The sequence below is a fragment of the Pyxicephalus adspersus genome, chromosome 3 (genome assembly GCF_032062135.1).
Source record: "Pyxicephalus adspersus chromosome 3, UCB_Pads_2.0, whole genome shotgun sequence".
Taxonomy (NCBI): domain Eukaryota; kingdom Metazoa; phylum Chordata; class Amphibia; order Anura; family Pyxicephalidae; genus Pyxicephalus; species Pyxicephalus adspersus.
In genome coordinates, this window is record NC_092860.1 from 123,788,008 (window position 1) to 123,812,419 (window position 24,412).

Here is a 24,412-nt window from a genome sequence, read left to right on the forward strand (position 1 = left end):
GAACAAAAATAATTTATTACCAGTCCTAAAATGCTGTTTCTGTGATTATTTTGTTGTTTTTTTTTCTTTCAACTCTGCCAATAACAAACTTCCTATTCTAGGGTGACACAAAGTGTTAGCACTACAAAACACATTCTGGTCCCCTTATATATAATAAAAGGATGAGGTATTTTGTAGTCCACACAGATGGCTTAGAACAAGATCAGCAAATAACAGTTTACAAGATTGCTGATAAAAGCAAAAGGAAAATTGTAGAACACAGAACACTTTTAAACTTGTAAAGTACATATTTTAGATATATTTACACTTTATAAGAGTGTAAAAAGCAATATATTATTTTCTATTAAAGTGGAACTTAACTCTTACATTAAAAAACTGTGATCCGGCAATGTTCCTCTGCAATAAAATAACCTTACCTGATTGATCGCCATTAAAAAAAAAAACACTCACCTGTCCCTGTTTCATCATGGGGGCCGCCCTCTTTTTTCTTCTTCCAGGTGGCTGATCTACTGCCATCTTGATTGTCTGAAATGGTGCAAAGTTTATTCAGTCCCAGCACCCCCGGGGAACGCTCACACAGCTCAGAGTACCCAATAACGAATATTGTGAACAGGAAGTTAAGCTTGGTTTATTGTAGAAGGGACACAGCCTCTTTTGCAATAAACTGCCTGCCTGACCCCATTTTTATTTTTGCAGAACTATAGTTCCACTCTAAAGGAACCAGGTAGTGAGGCAGGCAAGAAGGCTGTCGTTTCTGGCCTCTTCTAAAAGTTGTTAGTTACCCCTCTGTAATTGATATGTGGTCAGATCTTCCAACATTCGACATACATGTCTCATATCAGTGAAAGTCTTTGCAGCATGACACTATGGTAAAACCGCTACAGCCAATGATACATTAAATGATACATCACATTAAATGATTTAGTTAAATCCTCTGCGTTGTAACCAATAGGAAGACAGGATTTGGGATTAGCTATGCCAAGATAGCTATTTTGCCAAAAGGGAACATATACAAGATTGCAGATGAGATTTGATGATGTAACAAGTTCAGCTTTAGCCTGCATTCTGGTGCACATTTACCTCGACATTTTATAATATGAATTCAGATGATGCAAGGACCTGAGACAAAAGTATCAGAAATAGTAAGCAAGAGGAGGTCATTTAAGCAATAAGCAAGCAACCACCAGTATATAAGAACTAAACTCACTAGGTTTTAGCAAGCACACTTATCAGTGGATGTGTACACCTATGGTGTAGAGTGGTTCATTAAGGACATGTACATATAAGTATAAGCTTATTATCTCGTCTTCTCCATCTGTTCATCTCTTCATTCCATCTGATGACTGCAACAACTCAATGTACTAGCTGCTGTTCTTGTTTTCTCAGCAACAAACTTTCACAACTCTCTTTTTCCTAGTTTTATTTCTTACACAGTCATTATTAAGTCAGTCTGTCTGTTAAAAACCTTTCCTAATACACGATAACCTTGTTTTGGCCATTACTTATCATTGAATTCTCTGTGAAGTTAATAATCGGCATCTCCCCTACTACTAAATGATTTGCAATTTTTTTCTCCTAATTCCTTCAACCATTTTCTTTCATTGTTCTTAGATTTGTGTACCCCTCTATTAAAATCTCAGGAACAAACTAACAGTGACTAGGGAGGACCTAAACATAAAAATAGTCCGAAGAGAACAATACCAACATATTTTGACAACTGGCATCAGTTTACATTCAGATCACATCAACTGCATATTGAATGCTCATTTGGTAGAACTAGAAGTTGATATTCTGTCATGGACAAGTAAATGATGCAATAGACAACATACAAAACACAATTTGTTCTTGGGTTCATTTTATGGGACTTTTAGGGTAACTTGCACATATTCAATATTACAATTACAAGGTTTATATCATTACATATACATATTGTATGATGTTCCACCAATATGAAGTTTAAACAGCTTCTTGAAATGTCCTTCTAATGAAGCCTGATGGCAAAACGCATTGAGGAAAATGTATACTTAATCTTGCTTCATTTGCATGAAGAATTCCATATTGGATCTTCAAGAGTGTTTATGTAATGGAATAAACATCGTAATTTTAAATATTGAGTATGTGCAAGTTACCTTAAAAGTCCCATAAAATGAACCAAGGAACAAAACTGTGTAATGTATATAGGGATTTGGTACCATTAATAAGTGTCTCCCTCTTAATTGAGAAACAACATACAAAACATGTATCTATAACTACTAAATTAACAAGAACACTATAAGCAATGTATAACCAAACTGAATAGAAAAGCCAGCCAGGATGCTGTAAACCATTACTCTTGTGTGGAAGCAGTGGTGTCTCTGCATAGGTCTGCACACCCCCTCAGTATTTAGTTAGTGCTCTACAAACAACAGGAAGCATGAGCTTTACTGATTGCAGTGGTCTGGCTCACGATGTCACAGCAGAAGAAAGGAAGCACAGGTTGTGCTGTAATTTGGATTAAGCACATCTTCTTTAAATCGGACAAACGTGGTGATGAACTGTGTAGGAACCAATAAGGGTTAAAAGTGATTCTCTAGGAGAATATCATGGATTCTACAGGTAACAACTCCAGTTTTTGCTCTGATCTTTAGAGGTTGGAAATAAAATATCTCAAACCATGGAAAATAAAGTAAAGCAGAACCACAGAAACAAGGACACATCATCATCACAAATATAGTTTATTTGTGGGTTATGGTTGGTCATTTTTGGAAACAGAACTCAAGTAGCCCAAATCAATTCCAATAGAACAGTCTTGGAGTTACGTAACTTTCGTACACAGTGTGTACACAATGTTCTCACAAAAAGTTCTCAACACAGAAGCATTTGTAATTGTAGAATAAACTGCTTTCAACGATGACAATGTAGCAGCTTTGGAAGAAACAATGCTTTAGAATTAGAAAAGCCAACCAAGATGTTGGTTTAATTTCAGACAGCTTTGCTGGTGGACAAAACAAAATTAAATATATACATTAAAAACAAAAAACTGTTATAAGGCTAAATTACTTCTAAGGCTTGTGGAGTTATTGTAGCAGCTATAGGGAAAAGAGGAAAAGATTACAGTGAACACAGAAAAGGTACTTTTCCTTTTTCCAGAAAAACTCTCTTCATGTGGTAACCTACGAGATACAATGTTTTAAAGCAACCTCTGTGCTACAGAAGTGTTGACATTTTTAAAGCACACATGAACATGACAGAACTTTGGTCCTTTGTAGGAGCAGGCAGTAAGTGAAATGAACAAATTCAATATATCAAACACTGTTTATATAAAAATCACATGAAAAACAAACAGAAAATTATTTTATGATTTTAGCCTACGCACAGGAACTTGTTCAGTGATAATGAGATGTATCAACACTGTAAAACCAATATGCTTCTATAGAGGCTTTGGCAAACTTATTAACCTGTCATATCACCGATTTTCACAGGACTGCACGCCATTCATGCTTGTCTTTTATTCAGTTTAATCTTCATCCTCAATGCTTGACTGAGAAATAAAGGAAATCTGGCTTATATGGGAAAGAAGAGCCCATGAAAAATCCACAGATAAAAGTAGGACAGCCTCTGACAGTAAACAGGTCACACATATATAGTAATATATACATGACAGTGGGGAGCTTAGATAAAAATAACATCAGAAGATCATTCGTGAAGACCAAAATAGTATTGTCCTTACCAGACAGGTTTCATTTTCTGATCTGCAGGAAAACTACACAATATATCTATATGAATGCTGCTGGTACTAGGCTCCAGTGCTGCACCCATTATGTGAAATTTTATGCATTAATCAATGAGATAATGCTTATCAGTAAAAGCATCAATCACACATGCAGTCACAATCACACTTTATGGAAGGTATAGCTGTGTACTGCACATGAAATTAAAAAATACACACACCTTTCTTTCTGGCAAGTTCTAAACCAGTTTTTTTTTAAAAAAAAAGGTTATGCCCGTTTTTCTCTTGGTCAACTCTAACGCATGGATCACTTTGTATTCCCATGATTTGGTAAATGTGCTATGCTTAAAAAAGCCCTCAACACACATTCTTATATGTATTATACATATATGGGCAATGTGTTCTGTCTTCTCTTTTGTGGAAATCCCATGGAGACAGTATTTTCAGAATAAAAAAAGCAACTCTGCTGAGTTTTCAATGTCACATTCCTTTTGTAAAAAGCAGCAGGACCCTGGGTTTGCTATTGTTAACAAAGCCTTTGGGTACCAAAATGCAGCGGCTTCCATAAAACATAACTGTATTTTTTATTTTAGCAAGCCAAACTAACAGCAGGTAATGTCTGACGTTTTAGCTCTTAAATTAGATAAAGGTCAAGTGTTCTTAGAGAACTAGACCATTGTGGAATACTACCCTGGGGCTCTAATTTATACAAAGCAGAGACTAAAGCAAAATTGGAGCTAAAACAAGTGGCAGACAACCAGATGTTATTTCCTATAAGATAGATGAAGTCTGATTGGCTGTTATGTCAACACCCAGTTCAGCGCACAATATGGTATAAAATCTTTACATATGCCGAAACAGGAAAAATATATCTGGTGATGACTTCCAATTATTATTTTTTTATTATACGTCTAAAATACTTTAATTAATGAACCATGGCAACAGACAAGGCAGTCTACCACAGGCAGTGTTCTCCCCTGCCCCTTTTAGCTGGGTGCACCACCTGACACTACTGAAGAGTTGGGTCACAATATGGGGGTTGCCACCCACCTGCAATTTCTTCCCAACTGGCTTAAAAAAAATCTGTATTGAACACTGTACAGGTGCCTTACTCCTAGTAGAGAGAACAGTTAAGCTCACACATGGGATTATTATTCATATTATTACACAGTATTTATATAGAGTTGACATAATATGCAGCACTTTACCAAGCTCATAGTCATGTTATCACTGTCCCTCAAAGGGGCTAACAATCTGATGTCCTACCACAATTATATGTTATTAATACAGTCAAAGTCAATTTTGGAGGAACCCATTTACCTAGCGGGATGTTTTTGGAATGTGGGAGGAAAACGGAGTACCACACAGACACAGGGAGAACCTGCAAACTCCATGCTTATAGTGTCTTGGGCGAGATTCAAACCTGGGACCTAGTGCTGCAACGGCCGCATCACTAAACTCTGAGTCACTGTGGGAATACAACTGATACCCATGCTTCACGTTACAAACAACTCAAAGAAGTCTATGGTTTATACGTTATGACTTAGGCTCCTGAAAGTTTTTTGTTTTTTTAACTTCTCTATAAATATGGTGAATAAAACTGTAAAACAAATGTATCTGCCCGTTTGCAATCATTTGCTGAATATATGCCAAGCTGTGCATAACAGCTTAGTTTACAATCCCAGCACAGCTGATTGCTGGGAATGAATGAACTCCAGCTTGCATGCTTGGGAGTGATACTCCATCAGGCCAATCAAGATGGCTGACCCCAAACCAGCAGAGGACAGGGTAAAGATGTTGGTGATGGAAAGAGGTAAGGTGAGCCTAGCTCTGCTTTAACTTGCTCTGCATGCTGATGCCCAATCATTCAGTGACCACTAATATATCTAAACAGGAACACTTCAACAGCAGACTCCCCATCTCCTAGTTCCAGTAAAAAAGGGCAGATGGGCGATGGAGACGTTTTGTCCGGAAAACCCATCCATGTATACTCACAACTTATACTCACATTTAAACTATCCAAGTCAGTAGTTAACAATAAAAAACTACTTGCACATTTTTCAGCTCCTATAATAACATCACTTTATGTCATTTTGTGTGTTAAATAACTTTATGACCCTAAAGTCTTATGGGGTGCTTCTGCAGGATGACAGTGATGTTGTTATACCATGATTTTGAGAAGTTTTGCAGCATAAAGAGAACCAGTCATGACCTGGAAAGTGCAAGAAATATCACAGTACTAGCGTACATTTTAATGATTAATGTTTTCGCCTTTTTTAATCTTTATTTGGACCTAATATTTTATCTTGAGCATCAGAGTTCATCTGAATTCTAACTGGGACTGCAATGTTTACTACCTTTCCAGTTCCTAGGAAAACAGAACAATGTCAAATAGGAGGGTCTGGCAGCCTTTTACATACTTCTAAATTTAAAGCGCAATATTCTAAACAATTATGCACTTTCACGAGTTGGAAACATGTTCACTTAGGCAGTTGCCGGGACACTCGCACTGAAGTGTCAGCTTGATAAAAGTAAAGAAAAGAGATCCAACAAAAATCCCCCAAAAGTCTAACACTGTGCTAACAATTTAGGACTATAGAATAAGTCTAGGACTTATTCTATCTAAGGCTAAGAATATAAAGATATGTGCAAAAGTCCCATTGTGACTAGAATAAAATATCTAACTGTTACTGACTTGTTTACATAGCAAGGAAGGGTCTCCCTTTTACAACATCCTCATGGATGACAGAAAATGCAGATCAACATACCCAAAGTGCAGCATTTTGCACAACTATTCATAGATATGGTCTTCATTGGATAATGCATGAAAATGCCTTTGGTCTAAACTAAACCGTACGGCTTATTGAATGCAAATACATCTGGAAGAACACAAATTTTTGTGATGAGATATTCAGTACCTGTAAGAGTCCCTTAAGTGTTTCCATATGTGGTAGTCAGGAATAGCTACAGGATTTTAACATACAATATTGCATCTCATCATACCATGTTCTGGAAGCCATTTTAAGTACTCTAAAAATGCCAGCTTACCATTTTGGTAGGCACAGAGTACTTGCCTAAATATTGATCCAGGCCAATAGGTAGCCAGCTGAAATTAATTTAGGTAACAGGGACACTGTACAAATAAATAGGATATACAGGAGCGGTGTCACATTCTGCTACAAGAATTACAGTTTTTTAATGCATTTACCTGTGAACAAACGTTTTGTCATTTCACTGCAAGAGATGCTAAAAAATGTCAACAGATATTCCCAACAACAAACTTAGATTTTCAGTTTTGTTCTTCAAAAAGAAAAAGTGACTAGAAATGGCAGGTAATTTTTACAATACATTTCAGCAGAAGTTCTCTAAGAGAAGCGCCTATGTACAAGCATATACAAAAAAATGAATAGCAATATACACAGAATCACAGTGAGGACATTGGCAAATTCACCAATCTGTAGTGTCAATACAAAATGCAGAGCAGCCTGGAAAGAGGACAGTGCTACACGGAAAGCATGGCTGGTCAAACAGCAAATGCGCCCAGAGGCCCGGCGGAAGGGATACACTGTGCAAAGAAGCAACATGCGATTCCATACAAACAGCAATTTATGGCTAATGGTTGACGCAAGTGTGTTAACAATGACTCTTCAGCTGCTATGCATAGTTAAAAGTGTTATGCCATCTGTTTTTCTTTATACCATTCAACAAATTCATCCAACAATACTGGCCCTGTGGAAGAAACAAAGGAGAACATGGAAAAATCAGGATTATAAGCAGAAAAAATAATAAATAAATAACTGACAGGTACTTACAGGCCCCATCCTCATCATAATTGCTGAGGTCAAGGTTTATTGTTCGACTGAATTCTAGGACATTGCACCACTGGTCCTTATTTATAACTTTATATTTTGATTGCTGCAAAAATATATTTGGTAGGTTAAGTCATGGCAGGAAAGCAAATATAAGTTATGATAAAGATATCAATACATAGGACTCAATAAATAAAAAAAGAACACTAAGGAAGTCATAACTCTATTATAATAACATTGGTTTGTAGCCTTCGTGCATATTTTTTTTTTATTTTATATCAGTGCTTCTTAAATGTTTTACGTCGGTGACCCAAACAAGAAAACTGTTACCGGATTGGGAACCACCGTGGTGTCACGAATGGTGAGGGTGGCCAAACTTTGCAAAGGAAAGAGGTATGGTTTATAAAACCAGAGCATACTCTGGTCTGCGTCAAGAGAATTTAAAACATTTACTGCATGTGCCATGGAGCCATTAGGTGCTGGGTCAGGAGTATGTAGCTATCAGAGCACGGGGTCGAGAGTTTGAAATGTACATGGTATGAGGTCAGGAGTTTGTAAAGAACTGAGTGCATGGGTAGGTATATGTAACCTTATAAATGCAGAAGTCAACTGTATGTGCTTAAAGAGAAAAAGATGTCAGAAATTTAAATAGCTACATACAAAAACACAGCCCTCTAGTCACATGGCCACCTATCCTTCCCCATTCACATGCAAATCTTTGTGTTACATAAGCAGCAGGCATTATTTCCTGCATACACTGTATGATGTGCAATATATATATATATATAACTTCTACTTTCTCCGGAAAGTACAAGTTTGTAAAGTTTTTACAATTTAATTTAACTAGGATCTCCAGACAAACTGCTAAATACACACCTAAAATGTACATAAACTATTTTGCTTGCCAAAGTATTTACAATTCCATTCAGTAATTACTTTACACAGACACAAATTTGTTTAATAAATGTTATCGGGACAGAAATTCAAGGGTGTCCTCTGTATTATATAGTGTTATTCTAAGTAGTGTTATGAGATCTGCTCAGTTCTCCTACAGAACACTTTATTGCAATGTTATGAAAATGAGAAGGTGTGATGTTCTGTATTCCTAACATACTTTCTCTCCTAGGTTGACAAAAATACAGTGCAGTCACCCTGGGAGGGGAATTGTGTTACCCAAAGGATGAACAGGTAAGAATAGAAGACAATTGGTTGAAAGAAAACCAAAACAGTCACCACATCAAAGGACTAAAAAACTGCACTAAAGTACAGTATTGTTCTAGGGTTTAGGTAAACTTTTCCTCCAAAGCATAAAATGATGGTAAATAAATGAAAACCGTGTTCATACCTCTAGAAATTGATGAAATACTGGAAACAGTGGCCATGTTTTTCCTAATAAGAGTCCTAACATACATTTTGCTGTATTCATGTCTAAACTCCGCTGATCTTTTTCCTAAAAATAAAACAAATATAAAGTGACATTGGTATAGTGTAAGGGAGAATATAATCTGTTTTAGTTAGTTTCATTAATCAGCATTTTTAGGAAATTCATCCATGTAAAATCCAATTAACCCATTACTCTCCAGACAATACTGCCTAAATGCTTATTCCACTGCTTTAGGGATATTATGTTAAAGTGCACCCTGATTAAAAAACAAAGAATTCTGGAAAAAAAAAAGATAAAAAAATTGCACTTTCTGCATAAAAAAAAGTTCACAACCTTTTGGCTTTTACATTCAGCTCTTGAACCTGAACCCAAATACAGGACTGTTTTATGGCTGTATCAAAAATTGATATCCAGGGCAACACACACAATTCTGACCCCAATTCCCAGTCCTACAGCAGGTAAACTAGCACCCATGGGAGTGTTACCAACGAGCTAAAGAAAGGCTTTCTCTCACCCATAGATGCCATTATATCTCCTGTAATGCCATGGTCTTGAAAGAACCCACAAACATAATGTATGCAATGCAGAGCCAAAAAAGTTTAGCCTATTTGGCATCTTTAAAAAACACAGAATGTTCTACAAGGCATTGACAAAAAAAACCAAAGTAGGCCTATAGAAGGGCTGCTTGTAACCCTGTGCGCTTCTTGCCCTAGAAGGTAAGAGAAGTAATCACTCAGATAGCTCCTTGATAGGGAGGAAATGGGAAAATTATATTTTCAAACAATGTTTGTGGTAATACTCCCTTTCTTTTTTCACCATGACTCTCTTCTCTCCGTTTTGCTAACTATACCAAAACTTTAGGCCAAGCAACTAGAAGTTCCTGATGTGCTAATCATTAGGTATTATTAAGCCAGCATTCTTGTGAATGTTATATGTAACATATAAATCCCAGGAGACTGTGTGCTGCCTTCTCTGCATGCCCAATAAAGGGCTTTCCTGGAATGTATGTATGTAGAAGAATAAAAAAAAGAGGGATCGAGAGCTTTTTAATAGTAAAAGGTCTTTTTTTTTTTTTTTTTTAATGAAGTTCCGCTTTTTTGCAACAATAATTGCAGCTTAGTATTTCCTAAGGAACTAAGCAACAGTTTTTCACGCAGAATTCAGAACAAAGAATCTGTGGTGATGTCTTCAAGTTTCCAATGGACAAAGAGGTGGGTGAGGTAGCAACACATACTGGTGCTAATTGGAAAACTCTACACTAGAGGGTAAGTATGCAATAATGTGCCTCCAACTTTTATTTTGGGTGTGTTCCTTCATTGCCATTTAATGGCAGTGTTTTATTACCCTTTTTCAGTTATTGGATGTAAATCTTACTTACCCGTGCAAAGTCAAAAGCATATCTATAAATAAGTTTAAAATTTGTTGGCTCATTTAATAAAGATCTCAAGTAATCCAGAGTATTTCTAAGTTTCTCAGTGGTGTCACATCTAAAAGACAAAAACAAACAGTAGTTTATATAGATAGTTAAAATAAAACGCACACTTTAGATGGTTCAACACTGCAGAGGCAACCATTTCCAAACCATAAATATATTATAAAAAAAAAAAATCTAGCTTTCTATGTCATCTGGCTTCCTACTTCTTAGGTATCTTGCTACCAAAAAAAAGAATTATTTATAAATATATGTACACATACACAACAATTGTGGATCACTGGTAAGCAGAGACTGACAGACAAGATATTTATTACAAAAGACAAATACTACCGCGTTTCCCTGAAAATAAGACACTGTCTTATATTTTTTTGGGCTTCCAAAAACACACTAGGTCTTATTTTCAGGGTAGGTCTTATATACTTTTTTTAATGAAAAAAAAACACCATATTCAAGTAGAACAATGTACATTTGAGAGTTTTATATGGTGACCCAATTGTAAATTAAACTCTTCATTGATTCATTGCTACCGGTATTGGTTACTGAATTCAGCATTTCTCTTCTTGCACTGTTACTGTATTAAATCAGCCAGCTTGTCCTTACAAACCTAAAATCAGCACAAAATGTGGCTGGGGCAATGATTGCTCACATTTTTATTTTTTTATTTTATTTTTATACCGTAATTGTGCTGGTTAAAATAAAAAAAAAAAAAAAAAAACTTACCTTATCAGAAGACGCGAGCCGAGTTCCTGGCTTCTGACAGGCGAAGTGCATGTAATATCACTCCGCCTGTGACAGGAGCCGGAACTACAAGGCAAGCATCGGCTTGTGCGGCTCCGGAGTGTGTACGCCCGCTGTCTCCCGCTCGGTGAGTTTTTTTTTTTTTTTTTTTTTCCTTTTTCTACTAGGTCTTATTTTCGGGGTAGGTCTTATATTAGGGCAGGTTGGGGGAAAAGTGCTAGGTCTTATTTTCGGGGAAACACGGTATGTCTCTTCTGCTTTTAGGATTCTTGCCTGCCTGTTGGTGTCTTCTGTACAATTCTGGCATATGTTGATAAAAACGAACTCCCACATAAGGGGTACAGGAGTTCATTCATACTAATGTGACAAATAAAAAAATGAAGTGTGAATAAAGATGCTGGCACCAGAGAATGAGCTTGCAGATGTTGTGTTGGAGGTTAGTTGAGTATACTTCCAGTACAGAAAGTTGATATCTTTACAGCATAATACAAAATGCAAACAATACCCTGGCCCTGCATAGCAACAAAGAAACAATAAAATAAATTTACCTGCCTGATCACAATTTTTTTTTTATTCACAGTTACCTGTCCTCACCCTGTGACGGATACCACTATCTGGTCTTTTTCAGGGTTCTGGATCTTCAGCCATCTTGATTAGTCAGGCAAGATTGATAGAATCCCCATGCATAAGCACAGGAGTTCATTTATTCCTGGATGCCCCAGGAACGAGCATGGGTCAAAAAAAGATTGCGACCAGGCAGGCAAGTATGTTTTATTGCAGAAGGAATGTCACCTGAGCTCTGTAAGTTCTACAGTTTGTGCGCTCTGTTCTGTATCTCCAGTTTATGTTGTCTGTATTAACTATGGTTTCTGTTATGCCCTTTTATCCTTATGTTATATAAAATAAATAAATGTCAGGCCAGCTTTACCCAAGCCTAACAAGTAAACATATGTAGCAACTACTTACTGTAGGGAAGTCATTCCTTTTAACCATTCTTGTAATGTAAAATACCCCATGTTCTGTGCATCTAATTTCCAGGCTAGAACAAGCATAACAACCTGTGGGAAAAGAGTAAATACAAGGTAATGACTGTCTTAACATGTAGGTTCGGCTTCATTACCACACTAGAGAATCAATTATGAGCATAGATCTCAAAACACAACAGTCCCGTTAGGCCTTACGACACAATTTTCTTTAGAAAACAAACAGCATGCAAGTAAGATACCAATAAATACATTATATCGTTGTTAAAGGAGATGGGGGGCAGACAAAATGAAGTCAGTGAGAGAAATCCTTGATGGCCAGCAAACTAAAATCACTGAACTATTCTTTATACATTTTTTACCATTAACCCCCCAAGGAGGAGTTCTTTAGTGATCAAAACTGGAGCATTATTTTTACCAAAATACAATGTAAATGCATAATCCCAAAAAGAACATAGTTTTAACTTTTTGAGAGAACCACTGGTGCAAGAACAGCCTTTTACATATATTATGTAAAAAAAAAAGAAAACTACAAGCCTAGTATGTTTACAAACAAATAACATCAAGAAAAAAAACAGTTACATTTTCTGGTTCCACACCAATATCTTCACAAAATTTTTCCATTCCTTCTGGCCCAACTACATCATCAGTTCCTGTACAGATAGACAGAGGTCTGTTACAAGGCTTATTCAGTTAAAGGGACAAGAGGTAATGTATCACACTAATCAGCAGCAACCTCCAAAACAATTACCCTCCAAGTGCAATTTTACTACATAGCTTAGAGCAGCGTTTCCCACTGGGGGGGTAAGATGACCTCTCTTTCTAATTTGAAAGTTTCCTCGAAAATCTATGTTAAATATCTGCTGATGTTTAGGAGTAATATCTTTGTGCCTGAATAGGGCTTGGACTTTGGGTTGATCAGCACAAAGACAGTATAGAAAATATACTATGACATATGTGCAGGAGCAGCTCATGCCTTCTGGGATTCGTCTCATACATATCCCTGGAGGCTCTGCACTCCCATTCAGCCTTTACCACTGCGGAGTTATAGATAAAAAGGGTGAGGGGCTTTGATTTTGTTTTGTTTTTTTTAAAGACATATAATGAAAAAAAAAACAAAACATTTTTACCCTACTATATAAAGTGAAAACTGTGGCGAGGTCCATTTTAGGCTGAAGTGCACTTTCCAACAAAACACATAACCACCTTTCCCTCATCTACTGGGCAATGAGACTTCCTTTTACAATAAAGGCTCAGTAGAAGTAAAGAGAAGAGTCCAACTGCAACACCTACAAGACAAAGTTGAGATTTGCATATTTATTCATCTGAATCTCAGAATCCAAACTTTGTTTCTGACATGGTCTTCTCCTGAAAGTAAACTTAACTTATGCAATACTCATGACATGCTCAAGTGGAATTAAACAGGATGCATGTACTGAAGTGACAGAACACAGTACAAAATATCAATTGGTTGGAGTGGCGATAAAGGGTAAAATAAGTGGGACATGTGACAATAATTCAGATAACTTACTTAACCTACCTGCATATTCATAGAACCATTCTAGGCATCGTTTACTGGAAAAAGCTTCTTCCTCTGCTCTTATTCTGGAGGAATCATATTTTTTATACATCCTTCAAGACAAATACACAAAAAAAGAAGAAAAGATTATTTTTGCTTGAACTTAATCGGATAGCTAAAGTCAACAAAACTGTACCTTGCCCTGTAGTGATAATTTACTTTGCTAAGTGAACAGCCTAAATTCCTTTACTAAATCAACCTCATTGTACGAATAATCTCCATTACCATAGTCTCAACTTAACTTTCTGTTACAGTAGTTTTATAGGAGGCAACATACGGGCAGACCAAAAGGACCCAGCATGCAGTGTTTTGGGCAGAAATGGAGCTATCCATGATGTCATTTAGTCATTTGGAAAGAGAAAGCAGAAAGCAGGGCCTACAACCCCTGGTAAACTGTTATGTGACGTCAGTTTACAGGATATTGAATTAAGTGCATTTCTGGCAAATCAATAGGAATTTTCTGGATTTGCAAGCACGTGCATTTGGTTCTGACTGAGCTTATACTTGTGATAAGATCAGATTTGTAAATTTCTAGGAAAAAGCTTATAATTTTTACAAATATTTAGTTCCGACCTTAAATAACAGCCACTTATCTATAGAATCAATAGGATTTACAGTTACTGAAAACAGTTACAAAAAAAATACAGAAGCAATGTTCATATAGTCAATTGCCCACAATCCTCTGTTTTTACAGATAGAACCATTGTATACTTTCACATACTATATCCACCTTTAAGATAAAATCTAGCTTAATTTAACTATTTTAAATGAATGACATGGGGTTTCCCCCCTCACACTTATCTTCCTATTTACATTACCTAAGCATACAATATTTTGATTAGATGAAAATGTTTAAATTGATCAAAATGTGCTCAATGCAATTGTAATTAGGAGTGTATAATATTGAGATTAAAACCTTTTTTGTGTCACAATGGATATTTTATTTAGATAGAAGGGTGGAAACAATCCTAATATTAATCAAATATCAAACATGTGGGTGCTACATTGAATACTTGCATCTCAAGGAAGGATTAAAACCGGTCATAACTGCAAGTGTAATATCCATAAAAATAACATTGAGATAAAATAAAATCACATAGTTTGAGTAGCATAATGAATATTCTCAGGATTAATTACATCAAAATATACTTTTAATATATGAATAAATCTAGAGCAGTGGAAAAGGTCCAAAACACATAGAAAGTTCTCTTTACTGTAAAGAACCGATGATAAAATTCTGGGTTTGTAATCAACTTACCCATCATGTCTACTTTTCTTAGCCAACAGGTCGTCTCCTGCTGCAGGTCTCCTTTTTTTCCTTGGAGGCATAGTCTTACTAAAGCAGTCTGAAGTACTGCACGAACGCAGACTCCCTGCAGAAAGGAAATAATTTACATAAATAGACCAAGGAACGCTTCCCATCTAGCAAGGATTGCATTTCTCTTCTATAATTATCAGACCTCTGCGACGTGCTGCACTGGGACTACACAAGGGACAAATAGGGGTAGACAACAAAAATTGTAGTACTTGGTTATGAAAAAATAAATAAATAAATAAAATAATACAGAGGTAATTTAAGGTTTCATTTTGAAAAACAAGAAAATAAAACTGCAACAACTCTGCTTCTTTGCTTTCAGAATGCATCTGTTCAAAATGTGAATCCACACCAAGTGTAAGCCTAAAGCTGAGGTTTATTCTTCTAATATGTTGTATAATTTATTAGCAATATGCAAATGAAACATTACAATAAAACATTCGTGTTTTTTAATATTAGTTTATTTTAGATCCAGTGACATTGTTACTTGGTTTCTGTGCTTCTCTTTGTAATGCATGGAGCTGGCCAGGGTGCAGGATCACAGCACCCTGCCTTAGGTAAAGTTCACATGTAATGCTGAGCCTCTCAGGTCAGTTACCACTGACAGCAATGATCTTGTTGGCCAGCAATGTAAGAGGAATTCTTCCAACTCAACATCACACTGCTGTGACCTGTGGATTTTGTTTTCATCATGGGCTGCTTAGGACCTAAAATTATTTCTCCATGTTAAAAAGGTTGAGAAAGGCTAATCTAGACATGTTAAATGTCTATCAATTAAGAAATAATACAAGTTCTTTTTGACTTGTTGTAGCTTATGATGCACACTAAAAATTGGAATATATGCAGTTAAAATGTATAAGCTATTTCAGTACAGAAAAGAAGGCTGTACAAGTTCTCAATTTCAAGAGATTTTCAATTTCAAGAAATTTTTTGTGCTTTTCTTCCACTACTCGAGAAAGCCACAATTTGCATGTGTAAGATTTACCAATATAGATTACTTTGTTTCTCTGAAGTAAAAATAAAAACTACCTGTTTGATGATCGTCTTGGCCCACGTCTTCTGTCAAATTCTGTAGAAGAAAATAAAATCAGAAGGCCCCCAGCTGGAAACAATGAAACGCCTTTTGCCTAATATTTGTTTTCTAAGACTACTAGTACATAATCAACATATATGTCTTAATCCCTTTTTATAATGAACTAGATAATTGCATTTTCAATTATTTCACCCTTCTGTATAGCAGAGCTGCCCCATCCCTTTACACTTTACATGAAGAGCACACTTTATTTGACAAAGGGAAAGTCAAGAAAATCTGTTTGTGTACATTGGTAGTGAAAGAGTCATCATTGTGCAAGATTTTGATAAAACAGCCTTTTTAACAGGCTAGCTTAAGCATAACACCAAGTGTAAATGTCACCTAGAATGCCCAGTATGTGCAACTAAGACCTGTGGAATACATGGATAGTTTTTAATTTTTACTGAATTCAAGAATAGAAACAATAATCAATTCTGGCCTTGGGCTTAGTAACTGACAGCCACTGGTTTCAGCACAAACACCCCTTGGGATCTGCCACTACCAACCACAGATATGGAAGTTTTACGGACAATGCTAATTTACACCAGCAAAAGTAGATTAACCCCAGAAAATCTCTCTATGAATTTTCCTAAAGTCACAATGGCAAATCGAAGAAAAACTTTGCAGAGTAGCTTTATATAGTTTTTATTAAGGCTGCGGAGTTGGAAACAATTATTGTGTAACTGGGGTTAAAGTCAGCAAATATGCAGTGACTCCAAATCCACGGCCCTGTTGTCACAGATATATTCTCAGGGAAAGGGGAAGTTAAAAGTACACCAGGCTTTATAAATCGCTGAAACCTGCTATTGCTGTTTCCTAGGTTTGATGAAATATAAAAAAAATGAAATCCACCATCCCCGCATAACACTCCTGTGCAAACCCATTTCAGGACACAACATTCCAGGGCCACCAAAATCAAATACAAGTTAAAGTTAAATACAGAGCTAAACTGTGCTTTACAGAGACACATAGGGGGCCGATATATGCGGCAAAGATAGGTGACAACTTTCATCTGTGTAAGCATGCTAACATAATTTTAGATATCAGAGGATGCCCAACAAAAATATGGACAACATGAGACTTTTGGAAAGCAGGATCAAGAGAATTTACAAAAGATTTTTATAGGGACAACTTTCAGTTCAGTTTAGGAATGTCATCATTGAAGGATTTGCTCTTTACTGCAATTTTTTTTAGGCCACGTTCAACTATAAATTGATATCATTTTCCAACCACTATATATTCATACTTGTTTGGGGATATATCTAAAAATGATTATTAATACTATTAAAGTATTTTTAAAATGTTGCCTATATCTCATAATAACATGACGTTTGCCCTTTCATGCATGTGGAGGGAAACACCTACTGTGACATATTGCCAAACGGTTAATTCTACATAAACACTAAGCTGAAAAGATATTAAACTAAGTTTAATTGACCCAACCAAACTCTGTTTATCCGTTCTTATCCCTTATGGACTGCATTTAAAGTGCCCAAAATTAATTTTAAATATAAACTTATTCAAAGTCTTTAATAAATTAAAGAAAAAATACTAAAGTTCTAATTTTCAAATTTTAAAAAATTTCTTTTATTACCAGCCTGTTGAGCGTGTGATATATCTTGTGAATATTTGCCAGTGTTGATAGATGAGAGTTCAGCTGAAAATCTGAAATTAGATTACAAAATAGTTATACAATACTTATACTTAATTGCAGGCTGCATTTACTATGGATACAGTGCTTCTCTTTGTTAAATGAAAAGTATATAGTCTGTAGACCAAAAACGATCGTTCCCTGAATACCTTTGGTTTCCTTACTTTGAGTTACATGATGTGGAACAATTGCAGTAAACAACTGCTTAACTTGGGGTTTTTTTTAAAGGGTATCTGACTTTACTCCAAAATAAAAAAAAAAAAAAAAAAAAAAACATGGCAAACCTATTGCATTTTAAACCAATCTAGATCCCACCAGGTTATGCAGAAGCATGTAGTACACCGAGCAAAAAATGTTTCTGTAGAGCTATACACTTAGAAACTTGCCGATTTTTCTCAGGACATAAAAACAGGCAAAACCATGCAATTCACATTTATGGGTGTAAGAGAACACACATACGTAGGTGTGAGTGGGCTCTGAATGCTAATATTTCCTATGACCAGAACACCATTTTTAGGTTTTTGAGATCCCAGAAGTAGAAATGTTCATCATGTGATTATATATCAGGAGAATAGCCTTTTTTTGGAGAATACCATTTTATGTGTTACTTTCAGTATTATTTTATAAATCCCAAACTTGGCCTGATTTAATTAAGTTCTCCAAGGCTAATACTAAGTGTACCTGGGTGATCCAACAAACCTGGAAGGGATCTGGTTCAGGATTGAAAACATTTGCCATCTAATAGCAAACGATTTCTAACAAATCCATTTTCGGTTTGCTGGATCACCCATGATTGTCTATTTTCTCCAACTTTGGAGATGTTTTATGCATCAGGCCCATTGTGAGAAATTAACATCAGCTGTGTAAAACTTTTTGTTTTAAAAATCCATCATAATTTATTTTAACATAACCCTTTTTTTTTTTTTTTACCAGGTCAGCCTGCTAAATAACCTAGACCAATAGGCTTGATTTGCACCAGGGTGCAATACATTTATGAATTAAAAAACCTGCATGGGAAATGACTCACTGGCACTGCAATTTGTTACCTGCAGCAAAAGATAAAAGCCCCCTTGGTTAAAAATCTCATGAAGCCAGTGGATAGTTCTACATATCCATGGATCCAAATATCTAATTTATTGGAGCTATTAGGTTTATGCTGGTCATATAAACTGTGTTGTCATCTGTATACACTTGTTTCACAAACAGACATTAAACACACAACAAAAGATTCCAAGAACACTAAGGATTAGCTAAAGGGACAGTACCGCAGTAGTGCTGTGCCTTGGATGATGTGGTTTGTCTAAAACTTGGGAAAACCAGCCTTCTGTGAGGTTAGTATTTTCAAGTTCAAAGAGTGAGCTTGTTCTTGTTTAAAGAAGTTTTAAAAGGTCCACTTTTTGGACCCTTTTTTTTTTAAGGGTTAAGAAATGAATAAATAATTTCCTATACTGCAATAGGGACACATAGCAATAAACCCCTTATATAATTTTAGTAGAGTGGGAGAGGCCCTCTTTGTGGTGGATTATCTCCACCTTCCGATGTGCTTGTAAATAAGTAGGAGCACAGAGGTCAATCACAGGGGACCAGCAGGCCAGAGGTTTATTATAGGATCATAGATATACACACAGGAAAAAGATAGACTGGAGTAGGGCAAACTAAGGTCACAACAAGGTTCCAGGGGCCCCTTTCGGTAATCCAAAGCCAAGATAACTAACGGTTCCAGCAGCCAGGCAATCGTGAACCTCGGTTTGGTTCACTGACACAAGTTCCTTGGCTCTTCAGCTACATCCAGCATGGAGAGAGCACTCTCAACAGTTCTCTGCAGCACTCAGCCATTGAAGCACCACAAATCCCAGCAGTCCTTAGCAGGTTTAGACGTGGAACACACTACAGATCCCAGCAGTACTCACAGTATCTGCTCAGCTGTATCCTCAGAGTTAGTCGACACCCAGCTCCGGGAAGCAGATCCTTAAAGCATGCAGACAGAGCCTGGCCTCAGCACAGACTCTGATCTGCCAGTCAGGGAGAAGAACAACTATTTGGCCTCTGTCAGACCGTTACTAAGCAGTCAGTCACCCCTCTCAGATGAGTGCTTCTTGGGTCCCTGTTCTGGGAAAACCCGCAAAGGCCGGAACAGGTCTGCAGTTTGTCAGGAACCCTGCTGATAGCACTGATAGCAGGGCCTTTGTCATCTGCACTCTGTCAAGCATGCAGGTAGGAAGGTGAGAGGACAATCTTTAATCTACCAAAAATATATATGTGTGTGTAAACATGCCTACAAACCAAATACCAACTCCACTATCTCCACACAAAGGATCAAGGCCAGGTTGTCACTAAAGCCGCATACACACGTGCAATATTAGTTGTTGGAAAGGATCTTTCACGATTCTTTCCAACGACTAGCACTGCAGGATGCATGAACGAGTGCTGTACATACAGCACTGTTCTGCTCTATGCAGAGGGGAGGGAGAGAACGATGGAGCGGCACCCTGTTGCGCGCTCTTCCCCTTCCCTTGCATTAGGATCGTTTGTCGTCTATCGTCTGTGGATGCGCCAGGACGGTTGTTCGGACGATGGGCACTGTACACATGACAGATTCTTGCCCGATATTGGCCCTGAGACGATTATCGGGCTAGAACCATTAAACGTGTTTACGTAGCTTTAAACTGGGGAAAGGTTAGGAGTAAGAACAAGCACACTCAAGGAGCTGGGGAATCAGTAAAAGGGAATTTGGGCTACAGGGAGCCCCTTTCCTTCACAATAAGCACCTCCATTTTCCTTTAAAAAGAAACACTGGAGATTGCTCCTCCCCAGTGAATACTCCTTAGGGATATATGATGAAAATCAACTTAGTTTAGCAATTACCAAAATGTGACCAGGGCAGGATGGGAGGGAAAAAAATATCCATTTGAGACACGAAAAAGGTCCATCCAAAGGATCTAAGGTTATATAAAAAAAAAAGCTAATGAAATGCTTTCAGGTTTTCATTCAACCTGATATAACTAAATCCTCAACTCACAGTATATTAGTGTGGTGATCATTGTTAGTGGTCAGGTCTTTTACATTGCTGGTGAGGGAAGAATACCACCCTTACAGATGGGCAAAAAGACCATTGGTGTCTCATCTGGTTGAGAAACACTGCCATATTGTAAATGTTACCACCAAGGATAAATGTGTACACCCCGTTATCCATGTTATGCATTTTTATTCAGAGCAGAAGTGTCAGGAGATAAAATAGCTTTTTTGGGGGGGGGGCATTTTAGCCTAACATTTCTATTTTGATATAGAGTAAATGCAAGTAAAACCAATCAAGTGTATTGACACACCAGTATAATTTAGGAGATTTAAATTCCTACAAAACACAGCACAAACATGTCTGGCTCTAGTATGGCTGTTTCTTAATTAAGCAATAATATAGTTTAATACAGTATAATATCATTATAGTCACCGCTAATCCCTGCATTGGTTAGTGACAATACACAAGATATTCCTCAGAAATGGCTGCTAGATGCCAAGACTTGTGGTAACAACTGGTCATCAAGTTAAAGGTGAGCATAAAACAGGTGGGACACTACAGCATAGGCTTAAACATGGAGAGGTCATGAGCAGGAAGAGTTTCTCTTTTTTTCTGAACCTGCACTGGGATTGCATTGCATATTTAGGGGAAACTACTGCTTAGTGGACTTTAAAGTTTTAGTTTATCCCTTCTTGTTTATTGAAAATCCTGGACAGTATTAACATTTTCCAGTCTGTGAAAGCTCATTTCAAAATCTTTGTTAGGTCCCTGCACCCTTGCCAACCCTCAAGGAGATGCTTCCAAGTATTTCCAATAGACCAATTAGATTATTTGTCATATCCTTTGCATGGAGTAAATTAAAAATGCTACATTTCTTCAATGGCAAATACCATCTTTATGTAGACAAAGTTCACAAACAGTGCCCTGTAAAAAAGATTTCAGCTGCTAGGAATATAACATCTTAAAGAACAATTTACCAGATCATCAAAAACTTTAATTGGAGAGAATCACAGAAGGCTTCAGGAAGTCTGAGATTGTCCAGCAAGTCAGCTACAGCACCATGCTGCCAAAGCCAGTTCAATACGGGCAGCAGGTAGGGGTGCACCTGTGTACACACTGCGAGGCAAAGAGCAGCAAAGAAGCCCCCCCCCCCCCCAAAAAAGAGAAGGAATACTCTTTCCAACTTTTTTGTGTTGTGCAACATTATGAGACAGTCAATGTGCGAGATTGCTTGCCATCCAAATGAGTGGGCTCACTCACAATTGTGCTAAAGAATACTTCCATGAATAAAGAATAGTATCCATACATCCTTCAAGAGCAACTTCTGAACAATCCAGGTGCAATCTAAAAATTCTGAAGCAGCAGTTTGCAAAACAACATTTGTACCACCGTGACCACTCCTTTCATACAAACCATACTTTATTGTAGTCGACACTGTAAAGAATATAGCAACTGCAGCAGCAATGCCAAGGTATACCTGTCTGAACAAAAATGGAAGATCATGGCGGTTGTCAGGAAGAGCAATATTGGAGCTGTATATGAGCTTTTATTTGCTCAGCTTCAATTGAATGCAATGATGATACTGGATGATATCTAATAGATGACACACACAATTACATTTTGTACATATTTACTTGCCATTTTGTAAAAAAAAAAAAATACGGGATTAGATTGGGTTTATGTGCACTAAATTTCAGTGTATTCATACTGAAAATGTGAGGAATGGTTAACAGCAGTGCTAATTTTGTGGGGTGTAAAAATTCCATACATCCATGATTTTACTCTAAAGGGTCTCTGCTTCAGAAAATGAAAACTGCAATCGTAATGCTCAAAAGGTGTATTTTAACATGTGTTTAAAAAAGTGGTAACAAAAGTGTTGTTTAAGTAAATTAACCCTGTTACATATACTGAATGCCAGCATAGAAGTGCATATCAAGCATTTACCCATAGCAAAGGTCAGACACACTGAAAAACCCCTGATATAAATCCTGTATCCATTAAGGTCTATGTGTACCCCTTTTAAATCCAGAGTTCAGACAATGAAAATATATTACAAAACAAAACTGTGTTTACCCAAATTGTTTTGCCAATCACACTCCTGACTTGAGGTGTGAAAAAAAATTCCATGCAGTATTAGCTGCATGGTGTAAATGAAGCAAGTGGCAATAGCCAGTGTTGGATAGCTCAAATTTATCCTTCCAATGCTGAAAAGATATGACATGGCCATTCTGATAAAAGTAGTAGAGGTGTGTTATTCTGTATTTAAGAAGTTGAAGAATGCTCCATATAGATGTATATATTTTTTTTTTTATTTACAACATAGCAATAAGGTAAATTTACCTAATAGATCATGTAAGCATTTTTGTTTTGGTTTATAAACTGGAGGAAGGCTTTTAAAGCTTTTAGGGAATTTTTTTTAATGGGGTGTTAAAAAGTTTTGGTCAGATCAGTCCATCTGCTGAGTAGGTTATTTTTTATCCAGTAAAAAGATGGGAGGCTGAACGATAACAGAGGCAATATCTGTTTGTTTCAAGTGCCCATTTCAATCTAAATCTATTTCCCTAATATAGCTGCAATTTTAAAATGCTTTGAAAACTGAAAAGAATCTTTGCCAGTCCCCAAACAAAATTTCTGTGCCTCATTTTCCACCTTTTTCCAAGTTACTGGTACAGTGGCTTTACATACTAGGAGTCACTGATGAGGTTCAAGTATATAGATCAGATGTTACAAACTGACTTTCTAAACTGTGTACTAGTTTTAGTTAAGTGGTTTAAACATGCGTGAGCCACAAAACTTCCTTGGACATTTATTGTTCATGTCTGACCCCCTATGTATTTGAATCACTCCAGTTAACTGGACAGTCCAAGAGTCTTTCATATATAAGCATTATATGCTCTTAACTTACCCTACTTTCCAATATTTTAAGATTTATTTAAGATTCGGGTCTATAAATAACATACACAAAAACAACCAGACACAATAGGCAGTATGCAAACAATAACTAGGTTTCAAATAAATTATCATTTCTTAAACCATACACAATACATATGAGATGCAAACGAAAAGGTAAACTTTTTGATCACAAAATGCATCTTGTATAAAAATATATAAACGAATATATATATATATATATATATATATATATATATATATATATATATATATATATATATATGGGAAATAAAACCCCTTTTTCATTATAATAATTACATGCAAATCATTGCTACAGGAAACAAATTTATTTTACTTTTTTTATGTAAATAAGTTCTCAGCTGCACAAATAATTAAGAACACCACATGATTCTGTAAAACTGTATAAATAAATATATATAGTAATGAAAACTAAAAGAAGGTCAGAACAAGCAGTCAGAACTCTATGGACTGCATCAGCTCAGAATCTTAAAGCATACCTAAACTCAGAATTTTCACTTTACATAATAAGAGGCGAAGATGGCGGCGCCCGGGACCCGATGGAAGACACCTCCGGATGGATTGGACTACCCTGCCGGATTGAAGGTAAATGGATTTTTTGTGTTTTGGGGGATTTTGAGTTTAGTTCCTCTTTAATGATCTGCAAATGATGTGACCTGGAGCTTAGATCTGACAGTAGCAGACATCCTCTGCTCATCTAGCTTGAGGGGTTGTTGGCAAGGATGGAATTTCCAAGATGATCATTGAATCTTTCACACAATATGTCCAATCATATTCATTTCCCAATTTT

The 24,412-nt window shown here is 36.6% G+C and overlaps 1 protein-coding gene across 1 annotated transcript in view; it reads right to left on the reverse strand.

Annotated features, from left to right (window-relative positions):
* Nucleotides 1-2,698: 2,698 nt before the first annotated feature.
* The window catches only part of DCUN1D4 (defective in cullin neddylation 1 domain containing 4), a 29,744-nt gene continuing 8,030 nt past the window's right edge, over nucleotides 2,699-24,412 (reverse strand). Inside the window, exons 2-11 of the mRNA XM_072406247.1 lie at nucleotides 17,619-17,689; nucleotides 15,982-16,021; nucleotides 14,896-15,010; nucleotides 13,599-13,690; nucleotides 12,641-12,711; nucleotides 12,042-12,133; nucleotides 10,281-10,389; nucleotides 8,864-8,968; nucleotides 7,522-7,624; nucleotides 2,699-7,438 (exon numbers count right to left, since the gene is read on the reverse strand). Of these exons, the coding sequence (XP_072262348.1) occupies nucleotides 7,383-7,438; nucleotides 7,522-7,624; nucleotides 8,864-8,968; nucleotides 10,281-10,389; nucleotides 12,042-12,133; nucleotides 12,641-12,711; nucleotides 13,599-13,690; nucleotides 14,896-15,010; nucleotides 15,982-16,021; nucleotides 17,619-17,689 (854 nt within the window). The 3' untranslated portion in view covers nucleotides 2,699-7,382. The remainder of the gene's footprint in view (nucleotides 7,439-7,521; nucleotides 7,625-8,863; nucleotides 8,969-10,280; nucleotides 10,390-12,041; nucleotides 12,134-12,640; nucleotides 12,712-13,598; nucleotides 13,691-14,895; nucleotides 15,011-15,981; nucleotides 16,022-17,618; nucleotides 17,690-24,412) is intronic.